Here is a 20000-nt window from a genome sequence, read left to right on the forward strand (position 1 = left end):
GATTTAAATAAAGGAATAACTCGAGCAATTTTCAATCAATTTGGTACAATATCAGAGGTGATGGATAAGTTAATAATGCTAGTAATAGGAAAATTATTTTATCAATAGAATCTTTAATTAAGTTCATAGAAATGTTGTCATGACCAACAGCAGTACCTGAACGACAAGTGGCACTTATTTTAATAATTTCTTCCTCACTTGCAACTTCTAGAAATATTGAATTGAGTAGTTTTGGGGGTAAAAAAAAACTATGCGACTTCTCTGATGCAGGAATATTGCCAGCTAAATTAGGGCCAATGTTAGTAAAATATTTACAAAAAAAGGTAGCTATTTCCTTTGCATCGGAAATGTCATAAGAATCTGCCCTAAATACATATGGTAAACCACGCTTACCTTTATTTCTATATAGGATTTCATTGAGAACTTTCCAAGTGGCCTTAACATTTGATTTTAGCTTCTCAATTTGTTTTTCATAATATAAACGCTTAGCAACTCGAAGAGAATGGGTAAATTTGTTTTTATAAGATTTGTATGCATTTTCATTGGAAGAGTTAGGGTTCTTGAGAAAACGCTTATACAACATCTTTTTCTTTTTTACGGATTTAGCAAGACCTTTAGGAAGATTGAACCGTTTAACTTTTTTTCTTTTGAGTGGAAAACACTGATCATAAGTTGCATGATACTTTTCAATGAAAATTTTTTAAGCGCAAGATGGATCATCTAAACCAGGTATTTCAGCCCAGTTTATCTTACCTAAGTCATCTTTAAATACACTTAGATTATGCACATTATTTTCACGAAAGATTACGTATTTGTCTTTTGTCTTTATTCAAAACAAGTGAAAGAATCGGCAAATGATCAGATACGTCATAAAAAAAAGACCGCTTATTGAAGGACAAAGTGGATCGCTCGTGAAAACGTTTTTCATCAATTGTTCTCCGTAATTCTAGTGGGACGTGTAATGAGTGGGAAAAACATCCTAGAGTACAAAAAGCCAAGAAATCACTTGTCGCTTTATGACAATGGTGATTAATAAGATTTAAATGCCAATCACCCATTAAAACTACAAGCTTATTTTCTTTGGCAATTTTTTTCCAGTACTAGGTCCAAATCAGACAGAAATTTATTTAAGTTTGAGTCGGGTGGGTTTATATCAATTTCAACAAATAAAGATTCAGCGCTTCCGTTGACAGGGAACGCTAGATCAGGACGTTCTTTGTCATTTAAATGTTCACAAATGTAAAGGCCAACACCTCCACCAACGCGAGTGACTCTAGGGTTATGCAAAAAATTGAAACCCGCAATATCGGAAAAATGATGACAATCATCAAGCCAAGTCTCAGAAATCCCAACAATAGGAAATTTCACTCGCAGTTGGCCTAGAAAATTTGTAAGCTTATCAAATTTATTGGATATACTACGAATGTTCATATGGAGGAAAGAAAGTTCTGATTCAAGGTTACTGCATTTTAAGTTTAGATGACTTTGCTCATCGGCTAATATGTTGTTAAAGCTATCTTCTGTATAGTATTCAGAACTACTGTTTTCTAAAAGAAACTTTATGTCTGGGTCATTGTCTTTACAAAGACTAAACTTTTTATAGGACTCACAAAACAAAGGATTAAACTTTAACTGAGCTAATCTGTCAGGATCAAACTTAATAGTGCCGCCATTCCTAAATTCAAACAAAGTTAGCCGAAATTGATCATCGTCTAAATTATAAAATGGTAAGGATGATAAACTATTCACTTGCTGGTTTATCACGAACGACTAAGCGATCGAGGACAAAATATGCAATTGTACCCGCCAGTTTAGCAGCTTTCAGTTTAGGAATTTGAGGCTCTTTCTTCTGTAAGGTTGCTGGCTATAGATCATCGCTGATGTAAAGATCGGTTGGCTTCTCCCGCCTAGCTTTGCGTAAAACCTGCTCCCTCTGTTTCCAGTCTCTTAATCTGCAAACGATGGTTCTCGGCTGATTCTGGTTTGCTTGTCCCGACTTGGTTTTCCACCTTTCCATCCGGTGAGCCCTTTCGATGTCAATTATGCCCAGGTTGTCCTTGATCGCTCGTTTAACCTTAACTTCTGTGTCTTCCCAAGTTTCATTGTCAGATTCTGGGATTCCATTCACACGGATATTATTTCTCCTACTTTGATTTTCGAGATACTCCATCTTCTGGGAATGAGATGCGAGGTCCCTGCAAATTTTATCAAGTTCTTTGTTGACACCTTCCAGCTTAACATGAATAGGTTTCAAATCTTCGTCTTCTTTTTGACTGACCTGCAAGCTAGTCATCCTTCACCACACTGTCAACCCTCAAAGTCAATGAATGAATCGTTGACTCAAATAGCGACTTAAATGTGGATTCCTGCACCTTTAACAATTCGCGGACGGTGGCTAGAGTTACGTAATCTCCTTCGACGCCAACCGGCACCGACAAATCCTGTTCAGAATCTAGAGCGGCTGCACCCTTTGATTGATGTTTTTGTGTTCTTCCTATTTCTTGAAAACGAAGATTAATAAAAGAGCTGCTTCTTACGAATGAAACACTTGCTAATAAAGCAAATTACACGAAAGAAAACTAGAATATTTGGTAAATGTTTGCAGAGCTACCCTTGGCACGTCTACACGCCATGATTACCGCTGTCCAAAACACCACAAGATCACAACGAAGGCTGATCGGCAAGGGACATGCTGTTTCTTCCTTGCTCAATATTTTTCTTTTCTTTCCAATTGGTCAACAAAGCGGAATACTACAATCCTGGTCACAACTGTTGGGACAGTTCACGACAGATGACTTCACAGGCAGCCTTCAGACGAAGACCGCGTAAGCCCGCCTGTCCCACCCCCCCTCCCCTCCCTCTTGACAATGTTGATAAAAATCTTGAAAAAGAAAAGCCTTGACGATAGCTTCAGGATAGCAACGTTTCAAGAATTGTTCGCCTCCAAGCTCCAAGGACAGTTTTCTCCAACCAAAGTGACGATAAGATAGATATTCACGTCTTATTCCAATAATAATCACGTTCGGTTCCAAAACAACTTTCTAACCACTTTCCACCATCACTTTTTCCTTTTTAACTCATCCGATCTGGTCTTCAAAATAGTTTCATTTTCTTTCAACATTTCTGGGGAGGGGGGGGGGGGGTCAATTCTACTTGCTTCGATTCATCTTTTCTTTGAACGTCAAGGACGTACTTGAAATCGTGGGTTTTAGAGCGCAAAAGGGGAGGTGTCCCAACAACTTATGGCCAGGATTGTAGTTGTCTGATTGGCAAAACCGGTCATCTCTAGATGGGTTACACACAGCATAAAGCCATAAGGGGCCCATATAAACCGTGTGACCGTAACTCTCTATATCTTCCACATACTTTCGTGTATTGCTGTTATAATCGTTAAGTTTTTTAACCGCTCGCGTGCGTCAATGTTTGTTAAATCTCGCGAGAAGGCGTTGATATAAAAAAAAACCCCTAGCAGAAGAAATATTCTCTACCGCCCTCCCGGCCTTTATTTAAAGGTCTCACAACTAGACATGTGTAATAGTGAACAAACTTAACAGAAATGTCAAAACTCACGTGATTCATTTGTTGCCACTGAGATTAAGGCAAAGTTTCCCTCAAGTCCGTGCATCTCTTGAGCCAAATCACTCACTCTGTTCCTTGAGTAAATCGTTAGCTTGTAATTTACAAATGACGAAAGATTTGTGATCATTACTTGGGTCTTGTTTATTCCTTGTTTACTGGGTATGTAGTTAACATCATTATCACAAACTCTATCGTGACACTTGTTGTCCTTATTTTCAGTGCATGTCTCCCAACATTCCACGTCATAGTACACGCGACTCTGATCATCAGTTGTTTCCGGTGGTCCCCATGTCAGCCCTATGGCAGTTTGGTTGACGAATGTAACTTTGACATTTTTGGGGGCCGATGGGATTTCTAAGAGAGAAATATGCGTGGAAATATTGTTGTAAATAACAGCTGTGACTGTAGTGAGGCTGCATGTTAGCTTTATTATCAACACGTACTCCTAAATCTCTCCCAGTCCAATTTTGATAAGAACGGACGAAATACCTATCCAGACGACTTGGAAGTGTCAAGCCCTTACATTTATTTCAACGACTGAAGATGTGCAAAGCCGAGACTCGGCAGGTACCACGCACTTAGGACTTAACGTCTTCCAATTTCGCTCGATTGAGTAAGAAGAGAGTTTTATTTGATTCATACGCACGAGTCTGTTTTATCTGAAATTGGTTGTTTTAGTTGAATGATGATCTACGATATTGTATATAAATTAACATCCGCTCTTTCGCCTTTTTACAGCAATAATGAGCGTCTAGTTTAGAGTTTAAAGCTAAAAAACTCAGTGATTCCGACACAGACGGTCTCACACACGGACAGAAACTTACCAGTGCAGTTAAATCCCTTTCCGTCATTGAAAGTTCCAAGAGGGCATGCTAATTTTATTTCAGAAGGAAACAAACAAATAAACAAACAATTAGGCAAGAAAGGAAAGATCGTATATCGTTTTTGCATTGAGGATTCAGTGTAGACCATTTTTAGGGGTGCAGGGATGGCGCAGTGGTGAGAGCACTCGCCTCCCACCAATGTGGCCCGGGTTCGATTCCCAGACTCGGCGACTCGGCGTCATATGTGGGTTGAGTTTGTTGGTTCTCTACTCTGCACCGAGAGGTTTTCCCCAGGTACTCCGGTTTGCCCTCTCCTCAAAAACCAACATTTGACTTGATTTGTGTTAATTGTTAATTTCAATTTACAGTGTCCCCAATTAGTGCTTCAGCGCTAGAACGACTAGACACTTAAATAAAGTTCATTTCCTTTCCTTTCCTTTCTTTTCCTTTTAGGAATAGCTTCATTCTTAGTTGACTTAGTTGTATTCCAGTAGTGTAGCAGCTCTCGTAACGTATAATTTGATTGGCTCGATACCCAAGCTGAAAACAAAGCATTAATTAGCAGCTCTCGTAACCTGCTATTGTTTGGTATTGTAAACATTTTCTATTGTTTAAGTCTAAGTCATTGCTTCAATTGTTTAGGCTTTTGTTTTTGGATTTGGGTATCAACCAATCAAATTATACGTTACGAGAGCTGCTACATGACTTTAGTTGTACTTTAGTACTAACATGGGTTTGATGGAACATGAATAAATTTTTGTCAAGTCCATAAATTGATTATTGAACACGAATTTAACAAATTGAAAAAGGAAGGTAACGCTTTTCATCTCTGAAGTGTTATCAGTAGTTTGACACGCCTGTGATAATGTCACGGCGAGTTTAGGAATAAATTGCAGTGCTTAGTCCAGTGCCAAATTAACCTTCTGTCATCTCACCGTTGATACCAAATGCTTTTATGACTGACCTACGGGTACAGATTTGGGAGAAAAAGGTCACGAAATAAAATCCGTTCCTTTTTTGTAATTAAAAAAAAAACAACATAATAAATGAGTCACACTAGAACAAAAAATTCACAAAAATACCAAGACATATTCCTCCAGAGTTTTCCATGCCTTCCTTGCAGAGACATCTCCCTTCTAGTTGACTGGTATTCCACTCACCATTGCTGTCACACAGCACAATCAAACTACCTGGCAGAGATTGCGTAGAGTTTGCAGCACAACGTCCTTCCACGGTAACTGACGCTAGTTGAGGAAATGTTCTGGGAAGATATACCAAACTGTCTGCAAGCGCGGCTTTTTCAGTGCAAACCTTATATGAGACCTTGACCGAGTACAATGTTCTACATCCACCTCGATCACGAAATCCAAGGACAATATATTTGCTTGTAACCTGAAGAGGCATTGTTAAATTTTGTCTCTTGTCAGACAGACGTCGGCTGATATTTGCAAATCTTCGATACAAACTGTAGTTGCTGATAGGGTTTGGTATTTCATTGACAGCCACGCTTGAGTTTGATTCCCAGACATACACGAAAAACGAATTTCTACAAAAATTGTATGACAGCATACATCCACGTGACTTATACTCTGTGGTAACATGCAGTCTTTCACTTTCTCTTACTGGAATGAGACCGCTTCGTAACCAGTTGTTTGGCTCCTCGCTGCTATCAAGATTGCACACGGAGTACCTGTCCCTTAAATTTCCACGAGATATGGTGTATGGGTGATCCCACTGTATATATAAAGAAAAACAACAACGAATCATAAAAGTTAATGCCTTTAAATGCAAAAATTAAAATTTGTTCTTCAGTTTGCAAGGTCATTGGAGCAAATAGTAAAAATGAGCCCTTGATTTACAGGTTCATAGGAGAACACCTGACCTTTCTCGATCCGCATAATTGACAAATATTCCTTTGTATATAAATCATCATTGAGATATTGACAAATGGAGAATCGGGACCAGTGATATGCACAAAGCAAATATCTTTATAACATAGCGTGCGAGCTAGTCCAATCCAAATCCTATTAAGGGACTATGGTGTATTTCTCTTTAGGGTTATTCAACACATTGTGACAATGTCCAAATATGGTCATCGAGCGCTCAATATTCCTCGTGCGTACCCAACAGATATCCTGCGATATACGTAATTTCGTGTGTCGCGGAGAAAAATGGTATTATTTTCAGCTTTTTTTCTTCTAATAAAAGTAGAAAATCGTGCTTTGTTATCAATGTGTTGAATAATAAAACAATTATCCTGCTCAATCTTGCGGAATATCGCCTGATTTTAGCCAACCCTGCTTACAGACTCGTCGGCAAAGTATCAGGCGATATTCCGCAAGATTGAGCAGGATAATTGTAAAACATATGCTCGGCTGACAGGTGCAGTTTCATTTTAGATCCAACGTTTTGCCAAGTTTTGCGAGTTCCCTTGTAGTTGACAGTGAATGAAGTAAACGGAGGAACCCAGGGAGTGACCAGCCAATTTTTCTCCCAGCAGCCTTTTTAGCAAACGAGGAAGTCAACCAGAGCTGGGGGCAACGAAAACGAAGCACAACAGGCCCATTCCACACAAAAATGCACAAAATCTTATTTGAAAGGCGCTCAACAAGAACGAAAAAGGCTGCAAGTCGGTCAGTGGCAACTTTTAAAGGTAGAATTCTTGTTGTTACCTTTGTTTTTTATTACATTTGTTCAACCTGCCGAAACGGGAATTAATTACAAAATCAACAAAATAAAAAACATTAATCACGCATTACCTATAAATTAAACAGTATTGCCAGATTTCCTTTGTGAATTTAGCTTGGTGCAGTGAGAAAAAAAAACTTCAAGTCTCCTGGAGTCCGTCTTCAGTGAAGTGGGCATCATTCTCAACAGTCCAAACCCTCTGCTTACTTAGGCATGTTGACTTTGTTTGTCTACATTTTTATCGAAATTTGGTTTTATCAACGGAGTTGATAATGTGAATTGGCCACCGTACAGAGATTCTAAAGGCTGACGTTTCGAGCGTTAGCCCTTCGTCAGAGCGAATCCGAATTCGCTCTGACGAAGGGCTAACGCTCGAAACGTCAGCTTTTAGAATCTCTGTACGGTGGCCAATTTACATTATCAACTCCGTTGATAAAACCAAATTTTTGTATACTACTTCCCCACCGACGCAGCACCACAGTTTCTTTAGAAACTACCCTCTTCATACATTTTTATCGAGTGCTTTGACTTCTTTTGCCAATGTTTTCCTTAACTGAAGAAGCGAATGCTTCGTTTTCAATATTTAGAAAACCAGATGAATCATTCTCGGTCAATGATTGTCCCTTTACTTGCTCAACTTACTTGTGGCGTGTTTTTAACCAGCCCATAGGATCGTTTGTTTTCCTTCACCGTGCGTTGTGAGAACTTTGTAGCCAATCTCAAATAAAACATGTTTTTGCGCCCAAGTTATTGTTGCTACGTTATAAAACAATTGGTTCGTGGTTTTAGCTGTGCGTGTATCGAGTTATGGATGCACTTGGGAGATTGCTAAGCACTCAAGAAGCTAGAGTCGTACTCGGCTATCGCATCGTGCGACTCTTACCCTTCTTTCGTGCTTAGCAACCTCCCGCGTGCATCCATAACTCGATAGACGCATGCTAACCATGAGCCAATTGTTAAACCCAGATATGACGCCGAGTCTGGGAATCGAACCCGGGTCACATTGGTGGGAGGCGAGTTCTCTCACCACTACGCCATCCCTGCTCCCCTAAGATGATACTCACATTACGAATTTCTCGTAGTTTAGCGTGGATCGAGTTATCCCATTCTTGCTGAACCCACGGTGGTGCTGCCAAAATATACTCTTGCTCTGATGATGCGAGATGTGCAAAGATGACGATGGAGATCAAAGCGGTCCAAAAACGACCCATAACCATTGCGTGACCTACAGCATGATCAAAATCAAATATCAGCTGAAGGAGCTAAACTTTTAACAGGGTTAATCGTGTAAACTGAAGTATAACTACTACTACTAGGGCGACTCCTAAGGTAGAGAATCCCTAACTTGTCTCCACAATTGTCTATCATTCATATAACTGATCATTACTGATAACTTCATCGGCATGGTCTACTCCGGTATCAGCTAGTATCGTGTCAACAAATGTGTACCTAGGTCTGCCCTGGACGTCACCATCCATGGGCCGGAGCCCAAAAGATGGTTTTGTTGGCAATCAGGTCATCGTGTCTGGCAATGTGACTCGCCAACCGCAGTCTCATCGTTCTGACCCTCTGTGATCCGGTCTCAAAGTCTTAAAACAATACTCCATTTGAGATCTCGTCGGTCCACTTGATGAACAGTGACATTCGCCGCATGCTGGGATAACAACCATCGATATTCCGCGCTAGTGTCCTGTTAACTGTCCATGTCTCACTGCCATACAAGAGTATGGATGGACAGTGGCTCTGAATAAACGGATCTTCAGCTTCTTCTTTATTCTGGACGACCAAATCTTCTTCATCATGTTACAGGCACTCCAAGCCTTTGCCTTCCTCACACAAAAATCATGCGTTGAGTCTCTTACCCAAGATCAAAGATAGGCGAAATCATCAACTTTCTCAAGTGCTTGCCTAATGAGAGTTCGGATTGTTATGTCCTTGTTGTTGACGCTTGCGTACTTCGTCTTGCTTTCGTTGAGATGTAGGCCCACGCTTCTCGCTATCTCTTCGAGTCGTAGCACGAAATCCTATGCCTCCTCGAGTTTGTTGGTTAGGAGGGCAAGATCGTCTGCGAAGTCAGCGTCAGAAAGCTTGACCTCAGGATATCTTCGACTTCTTCTATTTCCAATGTTAGTAACAAATAAGTTCTATAATTATACATTGGTGTCACCAGCTCGATTTTGATTGGCTATAAGCAGGCAGCTAATTCTTGCTTGCTAACCCTAACCCTAATCCTAACCCTAAACCGGCCAGACTTAGCATTTTACTAAGTCTAACGCCAGACGATTTTACTTGTCAATGGGGAACCCCCGGGAGTCAATGGGTTAATTAATGTGCCAACCAGAGGCTCACTGGCTTTTGAAACAAAGGGTCTTTTGTTCCTGTGGTTGGCACATCAATGTTTGTCAACAGATATCTTCCCTCATATATAGATGAACTTCTAATTCACATTACCTCTGAACTACCAAGTATTTATTAACTTTAAATTTAAAGAAAACTTATCTTCAATCCTCATCAGAAAGTAAATCTCAACCTACTTCCTTCATTAACTTAAGCTGGTCAATGCCTTGACCAAGTTTCAATCGTAAGACTCTTGGTTTGATATCTATATTGGCCATCACCTTTCCTGGCATAATCATACTCATTATATTTGTAACAAAGTTAGTAAATGTATGAACGTCATAATTATCACGTCATTATGTCAGTAAACATTGTCTAATCAATATCTATTATTTGCTTAATTACCCATAATGAAATCATATGGAATAACAAGTTCTTATGTATAGATGGAAAACCTTTGTTTAGGAACAAACTTCTAAGGAAAGGATTTCTTACTGTGAGTGATATTTTGACTGATTCCGGTAGAATGAAATCATGTAGGACATTACAAAATCAAAACGTAACCGGTGCGGAGTTTTTTGTCCTTATGAGTGTCTTTAACTCTATTCCATCGGAGTGGAAGACCCATTTAAGGGACATGCCAAGCACTTTGCTCGAGGCCCACGAATCGCAGGACTCAATATTTCCGTCTTGTTCCAGATACTTATATTGGCAACTAATTAAGAAAATTGAGAGGCCCCCGATTTCAATATCTAAATACGAACTTTTATTTCCATTACATGACTTATCTTGGAAAGACATTTATCTCCTCCCTAGACGTGCTTCACTAGACTCAAAGATAAGAGAATTTCAGTATAAGGGTTTCAATAGAATCCTTTATGTAAATAAAGCCCTCTATAAAATAGGAATAGCCAGTTCACCTTTGTGTACTTTTTGTCAAATATCAGAGGAATCCCTCGAGCATCTATTTATACAATGTCCAATTTCAAGTGCTTTTTGGCTTTCTGTAGTTGAATGGTTGAAAAATTACTTTTCGACAATCCAGTGTTTGACAGATGTGAGTATAATGTTTGGGCTCTTTGGAAAAGAAACGCAACTGATTAACCATATTATATTACTAGGTAAACAAGTTATTTTCCAATGTAGACTTCTTAAAGTGAATCCTTCCCTTTCACTTCTAAAAACAAAAATAAAAATTGCTTGTCAAGTGGAGCGTGTCATAGCTGAGCAAAATGATATTGTGGATAGTCATAATGAGAAATGGAAAGCGATCCTCCATCACATTCAAGACCTAGACGTATCGTGTATATCATTATTGTTATTATTGTTATTATTATTATTATTATTGTTATTGTGTGTGTAATTATATATTATATTGTAATATTATATATGTAATGAAATGAAAAAAAAAATCATACTCATTATATTTGTAACAAAGTTAGTAAATGTATGAACGTCATAATTATCACGTCATTATGTCAGTAAACATTGTCTAATCAATATCTATTATTTGCTTAATTACCCATATTTACTGTACTGCTGCATATTGCGGGGTAGTAATTATGAAAACCCATTGTCACAGCAGATAAAATTGGAAAATGAAGTTATTAGAATCATCAATGATGGTCACCTACGCCACATAATTTTTCCTTAGGTCTATTGAAATTTCACGATATTGCTAAAATGTACACATTCATTTATGCATGATTATCTTTGTGGCGATATGCCATGTAATTTTTTTCCATATGACTGGTTTCTGAGCAACATAATCATTCAACTCAGGATGCATCTTTGCAGCATTTATTTTTTCATGCTATAACCAATATAAGAAAATTCTGCCTATCCATTATTGGAAAATACTTTAGGCAACCAGTGGTCCAACGTTTGTAAATTAATTTCATTTAACGAGTTAAGTTATGAACCAGAGAAGTGTTCTGTCACTGGCAGAATTAATTAATATGGTCATTCTCAGAAAAGGTTTTGTAAATTTGCTATCGGTCACTTCCAAACAGCAATTATTGCTCAGTGATGTGGTGGCGTATGGTAACAACGATTTCGGGGGGCTGGGACTGGTAACACGGGAGAGTAAACGTGTTTCGCCGAGCTCCCTGAATCGTCGCGGAAATTTTATAGTTTCTTAATGCCGGGCAAACGCAAAAACCGGTCAAAAGGTTCCAAAGACTCTTTGCCATCTCCAGACGAAAAAAAATCGAAAGACGAAGCAGCAAAGGCACACTCAACTGCTTCGGAGACTGATGTTCCAAGCTTTAGAAATGGCGGAAGGTTTAGGGAAGAAGCTTGAAGCTGTACTTAAAAAATTAGAAAAGCTTGATACTATTGAAAGCCATTTGAACCAGATGCACACAATACTGGCAAGTATTGAAGAAAATGTAAGCCGGCTGGATTCGGAAAACAAAGTCCAAGCAGCTTGGCTCAACAGTCACTGAATTGAAAGAAAGCATTCAATTTACCGATGAGGACATATCCGACTTAAAATTTGCAAACAAAACGTTACAGCAGGATGTTTGCGGGCTCCAGAAACAACTTCTTTACATGGAGACTTACTCAAGGAGTGAAAATGAAAAATTTGTGGGGCTACTAGAAGAGCAAGTTGACAACATAAACGGTGGTGACGAAGATCACAATGGTGCGCGAGCAAAATTAGAAGATACAAGAGGGATTATCTACAAATTTCTCGAACATCGACTTAAGATTCCAAAGGCGCGAGAAAGAATTGAATTCCAAAGACTTCATCGCTTAGGAAAGGCCGCGAAAAATGGAACCTCGCGTCCGACTATGCACGATTTTTAAGCTATGGGGATAAGGAACTAGTGATGGATCAGGCCTGGAAACATCTGAAGGACACAGATTTCCATGTCTACGAAGACATTCCAAAATTGTTGTCCGACTCGAGGAAAGGACAAATGAAGAAGTTGCAGAAGGCCAGGGGAAAAGGCCTTACCGCCTATTTTAGTAAAGCTCAGCCTGACAAACTGTATGTCAACGGAAAGTACATTGCCCCTGGTGATCCAATAGAGTGATATCCTTTTCCGCGAATGCTATATAATTTATTTGCTACTACTTTTCCACTTATTTAATGTGTAACAATTTCAGGAAGTTTCCATATTTAGGAAAATCGATCGGCTACTACCAAAGGCGACGGGACCCAAAAGGATTTATTACTGTAATATGTGTCTGCCACGATCTTTGTTTGTGTTCCTCTGTGTGTCATTATCCGTCCTTTTCATGTACTTTGTACAATTTGCAAATATCTAGGCCTAGTAGTTACGATGCTAATTTGCATAGCTGCTCTCCTGACACTCTCAACAAAGGATTTCCTTTCTCACCTTTTCACCACTGATGCAACCTGATGATATGGTAATTTGCTCCCTAAACGACAGAGGTTGTCAAACAATACTAAACGGAGAGAAACGTTTTTTTGGTTAAAGACAAATATATATATTTTTTTTTTGCAAGAGGTGCATAGCACAAAGGAGACAGAACCTTTTTGGCACTCTGAATGGGGATATTCGACTATTTTTACAACCTTCTCAAGCTCTAGGGCTGGCGTTGCCATACTGTTCAACAACAATTTTCAATTTCAAATTCTGAAACATTTTGCCGACCCCGAAGGGAGGTTTATCATTACAGACATAGATACTGGGGACAAAATTATGACACTAGTAAACGTCTACGCGCATAATGAGGACAATCCAGCCTTCTTTAGAAACGTGCGGGACAAGCTGTGCTCATTTGAATGCGATTTTGTAGTCTTAGGTGGCGACTTCAATTTAGTTTGTGACGTTTCTAAAGACAAAAAAGGGGTGTTGCCACAACAAACTTGAAATCCAAAGAAGAAGTAGATGCTATCAGAGAAGATTTCGAACTGGCTGTTAATTTGGCGTGTACTAAACCCTGAGGCCACGCGTTTTACGTGGAGAAGGGAAAGCCTGAGATCCAATGCCGCTTAGATTTCTTTCTTATTAGTCTTTCTCTTTGCCCAGAGATCAGTCGGAAGACGACATAGTGCCCGGTTACCGAACAGACCACTCAATGATTACATTTCGCATAAACACAGCCCGAAATCCCAGAGGACCAGGTTATTGGAAATTAAACACACACCTCTTAACATGTATCGCCAACAATCCGTGATTAGAATTTGTTAGGTGACGTCATAGACATGATTACGCAACTTAAGTCACTTGCTAGTAAGAGGAATTGAGAGAAACTGTGAGATACCACTGGGTAAATATCTTTGCTTGATTATAAGGGATAACTGTTTTTCATATCACTAACGCGATTTGCTGTAATTTAGATTTTGAACCCTATTCAACCTCCCTTGTGAAAAGTACAGCGACTGACAGAAAGCTGGTGTAATAAATGGAGTTGTTTAAAACCGTGGTTAGTTAATCCTCGCTAGCAATACATTCAAAATCCAGTGTGGTTAGCTACTAAGCGACGACTGGAACAGAAGATGACCGACAAAGCTAAGAATTCACGGCGAATTGCCAAGGGAAACTTCACACGAAAGCGGAACATTTTGATCAAGTCCATAGAGACAAGCCAAGGAATCGAGGTAGTAGAAACCAATTACTCAAAACTTGTTGATGCATGGGAAGAACTGGAAGGGAAGCACTTAGAGTATGTTAACTTCCTGACTGACGAGCATTTAGTGGACGAAGAAGAAATCTGGATGACAGAAGTCGAGGAAAAATATTCCAATGCATTTAATCGTAAAGTGAAATATGTCGAAAATGTCACTACAAGCGAAAAGGCAACGCGCGAGCACGCGGCTCGTCAAGAGGCCATTGACAACGCAAAAGTTAAAAGGAACACTGCGCGCGCTGTTTTCGAAGCTTCTTACGAAAGTATTTCGCACGCGTTGCAGTCAAAAGAAATGCCCAATTTTGCGTTAAAAGACTTACAGAAACAAATAGAAGATCAATTTCAAGATTGCAAAACCTTTAACGCTGAACTGTTAGAATTATTGCCCTTTGATTCAGCCGAATCTGAGATGCAATGGATAGCTAAAATCCAAACCTATTATTACGAAATTGTTGAACAAATTGTAGTTAGATATACTAACGTAAAAGAACAAGAGCAGATAAAACAGGAATCTGACGCGACTTCTTCCTTTCTACACCTGGAAAAGGTAAAAATGCCGCACTTTGATGGAGAACTACGTCATTACCCTCAGTTTAAAAGAGATTTCAACAAACAAGTCATGCCACAAATTCGTGGAAGAGATGCCGCATATGTGCTACGCTCTTGTCTTGGAAAAGAACCCGAAGGCCTGGTAAAGAGCATAGACGACGATGTGCAAGAAATGTGGCGAAGACTGGACGAAAAGTATGGAGATCCAGCCAAAATTGCAGACGTTATCATTGACGGCATACGTAGATTCAGAACACTTAAGGAAGGAGAAGATAAACGTTTCATCGAATTCGTGACTCTTGTAGAAGACGGATACAGAGACCTCACAAGACTCGGTCTAGAAGCGGAAATTACAACAACGAGTTCGGTCAGTATTATAGAGAAAGCTTTATCAACAGACATCAGAAGAAAATGGGCGGAAATGGTTAGTTGTCACGGAAGTCACATCGACAAATCAAAAAAGTTCCCTAGTCTTCTTGAATTTCTGCAAAATCAAAGGAGTGCTATTGAATACGACAGTGCTTCTCTTCGGACGACGACCAACAATCAACATTACAGAGGCACATCGCACTATACAGAAGGCGTCGAGGAAGTAAGCAAAGAACCCAAACCAAAATGTCTGATTCATGAACACGGAAGACATTGGACAGCAGACTGCAGAATTTATTTAGCCAAGCCAATAGAAGAGAAAAAGACGATCATCAAAGATAAACGAGCCTGTTGGTCGTGCCTAAAGATCGGTCATCGACAACGTACATGCAAATCAAGGAAAGACTGTGGTGTAGGCGGCTGCACAAGAAAGCACCATCCATCTATACACGAGACGGAAGAAACACCTCAGGAAGTCTCAGCCTCAGCAAATGTATGCCACAATACAAAAATTGACACCTGCCTGTTACAAGTACAAAGAGTTAAAACCAAAAGAGGAGAAGCTAATATAATGTGGGATAACGCCGCATCACTTTGTTTTATCACAAACACTAAAGCAAAGCAAGAGAAACTTAAAGGATCCAAAGTCGAACTTTCAGTCATCAAAGTTGGAGCACAGAGCGAGAAGATTAAGACCAACAAATACAAGGTACCTCTTATAGATAAGCAAGGTCACGTCATCGAATTCGAAGCTTACGGCATCGAAAGGATCACCTCAGACATTGAAAGTGTTAACATAGACGACATAGTACATCTTTTCAAGAACGTCACAAAGGAAGAAATCGAGCGACCCTCAGGACCTGTGGACATTTTAATCGGTTACGAATATGCAGCCTATCACCCGGAAAGAGAACAAAACATCGGTCATCTTGTGCTCTTAAGGAATCGTTTCGGGCGATGTATTGGAGGAACGCACCCGTTACTTAAAGAATCACATCTGTATCACGATTTCATCAATGCCAGAGTCAACACAGTTGTAGGCAAAATCAATATAGAAGACTTTTACAAAATTGAGAACCTTGGCGTAGAATGCAAACCGAAATGTGGAGGATGTAAATGTGGAAAATGTTCCTTAGGCGCGAAAGACTGCACTATTCAAGAAGAGCGAGAGCTGGAACTAATCGAACGAAATCTAAACTTTAACAAAGAGGAAAATCGCTGGGTCGCTGAGTATCCCTGGATCAAGGATCCTCAGAATCTTCCTGACAACCGGAAGGTCGCTTTCGCGAAACTGATAACGACCGAGAAACGTCTAAGAAGGAACACCGAACACGCAAAAGTGTATGACAACCAGATAAAAGACATGGTAACTAGAGGAGTTGCAAGGAAACTCTCCAAAAAGGAACTAACACTCTACAAAGGACCGGTGCATTATATCGGACATCATGAAGTTCTCAAGCCTGATTCCAAATCTACCCCAGTGCGCATAGTGTTCAATAGCAGCGCCAATTACATGGGTCATATCTTGAATGAGTATTGGGCTAAAGGTCCTGACCTACTCAATAACTTATTGGGAGTCCTTATACGTTTCCGAGAGAATAAAGTAGCCTTCATTGGTGATATTAAAAAGATGTACCACACTGTGAAGATGACAGAGTTAGATCAGCACACCCACCGATTTCTGTGGAGGGATATGGATAGTACAAGAGAACCCGACACATACATAATGCTCAGAGTTTCATTCGGTGACAAGCCGTCAGCTACGATTGCAACCGTTGCTTTGAGAAAAACCGCAGAGATGTCAAGAGAGAAATACCCAGAAGCAGCAGATATAATACAAAGAAATACGTACATGGACGACATAATCGAAAGTACGGACGATCGCAAACAAGCTATTAAACTGACTCAAGATATCGAGAAGGCTATTATTAAAGGAGGATTTGAAGTCAAAGAGTGGATGTTCTCAAGCGATACTGACAGACAAGAAAAAACAAATATACCGATCGAGGAACAAACAGAAAAGATACTTGGAGTTAAATGGAGTCAATCAGAAGATCAACTGTGTTTCGAAGTCAAGGTTAACTTTACTACCAAGCGAATACATACTTCAAGGTCTACGAGCGATATCGTCCCCACCCAAGATCCCCAACAGCTCACAAAGCGTATAATCTTGTCACAGATCAACAGCGTGTATGATCCCCTAGGGTTGGCAGGACCATTTACAGTAAGGGCCAAAATTCTTTTACGCCGTTTGTGGGGAACTGAACCGAAACTTGACTGGGACGACCCTATACCCGAGGAAAACCAACAGAATTGGTCTATTTTCTTCAACGATTTGAAAGACATGAATCAAATCAGATTTACGAGATGCCTTAAACCAATGGATGCTATTGGCGACCCCATTCTCGTTGTGTTTAGTGACGCATCCAAAGACGCATACGCTGCATGTGCATATGTACGGTGGCAAAGAAAGAATAACCAATTTGAGAGCAATTTAATACTGTCCAAAAATCGTCTTGCACCAATAAAAAAGATGTCCATTGACCGTATAGAACTGTGTGGAGCGGTACTGAACAAACGTCTAAAAGTGTTCATAGAAAAGGAATGTAGATATCGCTTTGAAAAGATCTACCACATCGTAGACTCTCAGATTGTACATGCCATGATACAGAAAAGCTCATACGGGTTCAACACGTTCGCCGCCACTAGAATAGGTGAAATACAGGAAGGAACAAACCCTGAAAACTGGTATTGGGTAGAGAGTAAATATAACATAGCTGACTGTTTGACAAGAGGCAGGAAGCCCGATGACATTGGACTTGAAAGCACATGGCAAAAGGGTCCCGATTTTCTTAAACAAACAGAAGACAAGTGGCCAATCACTCGTGATTACTTGGAGCCAAAACTATCCGAAGTAATCCGGACTACAATGGTAACGAAGATAGAAGGACCTCATGACACCCTAGCGTTACGAATTGACATCGCCAAATATTCGAGTTACGGCAAACTACTACGTGTCACATCCCCAACATCCCCTGAGGACGGAGCATATTTATGCCCAAATGACTTACTGTTAGGCAGAGCCACAAGCAGGATACCAAATGGCCCATTTGATGAAAACGCGAACACCCAAAAACGTTTCACGTTCGTCCAGACAATTGTTCATACATTCTGGAAAAAATGTATGAACAATTGTCTGGACGAACGTGAAACGTTTTTGGGTGTTCGCGTTTTCATCAAATGGGCCATTTGGTATCCTGCTTGTGGCTCTGCCTAACAGTAAGTCATTTGGGCATAAATATGCTCCGTCCTCAGGGGATGTTGGGTGTCGCCCTATTGGTCAGTTTGTCAAGGAAAGTTTCTTCACGCTAACGGAGACTTGCGAAATTTTACAGCAAATTTCCCAAACCGTCATTTAAAAGCGCAACGCAAGAACTGACACCTGAAGATATTAAAAAGTCAGAGATTTTCTGGATCAAAGAGATTCAGCAGAACATGAGAAATGATATTGAAAATGGCAAGTACAACCGTTTGTGTCCTATCACACGCAAAGACGGCATCTATGTAGTAAGCAGTCGTACTGCAAAGTTACAAACAAATTACGGTGACAACGAAGTTATATTACTACCATATGATCATCCGTTCTCACATCTCTATGTAGCACAAACTCATGCAAGAGGACATCATGGCATTCTAACTACTGCCAGCAAAGTGCGCACCAAATACTGGATACCCAAACTCCTTAAGTTGGTAAAATCGATTAAGTTCAGATGCGTTATCTGCAAAAAACTTGCTAAGAAAACAAGTCAGCAAGTGATGGGCCAATTACCTGAAGACAGATTGAAGCCAGCACCGCCATGGTACAGTACAGGAATTGATCTTTTTGGTCCCTTTAAAATTCGGGACGAGGTAAAGAAGAGAACGTTCTCTAAAGCTTATGGAGTAATATTTAATTGTCTCGGAACAAGAGCTGTTTATCTGGATCTGGCAGCAGATTATAGTACAGACAAATTTCTGATGGTACTCAGAAGATTTGTGTCCCTAAACGGATATCCATCCAAGCTATTGTCTGACAACGGTACTCAACTAATTGCAGCAAGTAAGGAACTAACCGCTATAACAAAAACATGGGATTGGAAGAAAATTAAGGAATATGGCGTCATGAAAGGATTGCAATGGATCTTCACCCCAGCAGATGCCCCATGGCAAAATGGAGTAACTGAAGCTCTTATAAGATCGGTCAAGCGAGCAATTGAATTCTCGGTTGGTGAAAATGCTTTAACCTTCTCTGAATTGCAAACAGTTTTATTCGAGATTGCCAACTTGCTGAATGAAAGACCAATAGGGCGACACCCAACATCCCCTGAGGACGGAGCATATTTATGCCCAAATGACTTACTGTTAGGCAGAGCCACAAGCAGGATACCAAATGGCCCATTTGATGAAAACGCGAACACCCAAAAACGTTTCACGTTCGTCCAGACAATTGTTCATACATTCTGGAAAAAATGGAACTCGAACTACTTCCCAAGCTTGATATTAAGGCAAAAATGGCACACATCTCACCGAAATTTGAAAATCGGAGACGTAGTTATGATACAAGATTCCAACTTAGTGAGAGGAAACTGGAAGCTTGGAAAAGTGTCAAATGTTTACCCAGGTGCAGATGGGAAAGTGCGAAGAGTAGACGTGCAATACAAGAATCTCACCGTAAACGAACCTATGAAGCAATACCAAGGCAAAGGATATGTCACTGTTCAACGTCCTGTACAGAGACTTGTATTACTTATACCGATTGATGAAAACAAAATTAACTTCTAAGTGAACTTTCAGATACTATTTACTATGATTACTGTAACCTTTTTTTTGGCGGGGGAGTGTATCGCCAACAATCCGTGATTAGAATTTGTTAGGTGACGTCATAGACATGATTACGCAACTTAAGTCACTTGCTAGTAAGAGGAATTGAGAGAAACTGTGAGATACCACTGGGTAAATATCTTTGCTTGATTATAAGGGATAACTGTTTTTCATATCACTAACGCGATT

General features: G+C 39.9%; 1 protein-coding gene across 1 annotated transcript in view; it reads right to left on the bottom strand.

Annotated features, from left to right (window-relative positions):
* Window positions 1–20000, bottom strand: part of LOC137998074 (ephrin type-A receptor 7-like) — a 50203-nt gene that overhangs the window by 22467 nt on the left and 7736 nt on the right. Inside the window, exons 2-5 of the mRNA XM_068844482.1 lie at window positions 8156–8316; window positions 5486–6137; window positions 4404–4451; window positions 3571–3933 (exon numbers count right to left, since the gene is read on the bottom strand). Of these exons, the coding sequence (XP_068700583.1) occupies window positions 3571–3933; window positions 4404–4451; window positions 5486–6137; window positions 8156–8316 (1224 nt within the window). The remainder of the gene's footprint in view (window positions 1–3570; window positions 3934–4403; window positions 4452–5485; window positions 6138–8155; window positions 8317–20000) is intronic.

The sequence above is a fragment of the Montipora foliosa genome, chromosome 3 (genome assembly GCF_036669935.1).
Source record: "Montipora foliosa isolate CH-2021 chromosome 3, ASM3666993v2, whole genome shotgun sequence".
Classification (NCBI taxonomy): domain Eukaryota; kingdom Metazoa; phylum Cnidaria; class Anthozoa; order Scleractinia; family Acroporidae; genus Montipora; species Montipora foliosa.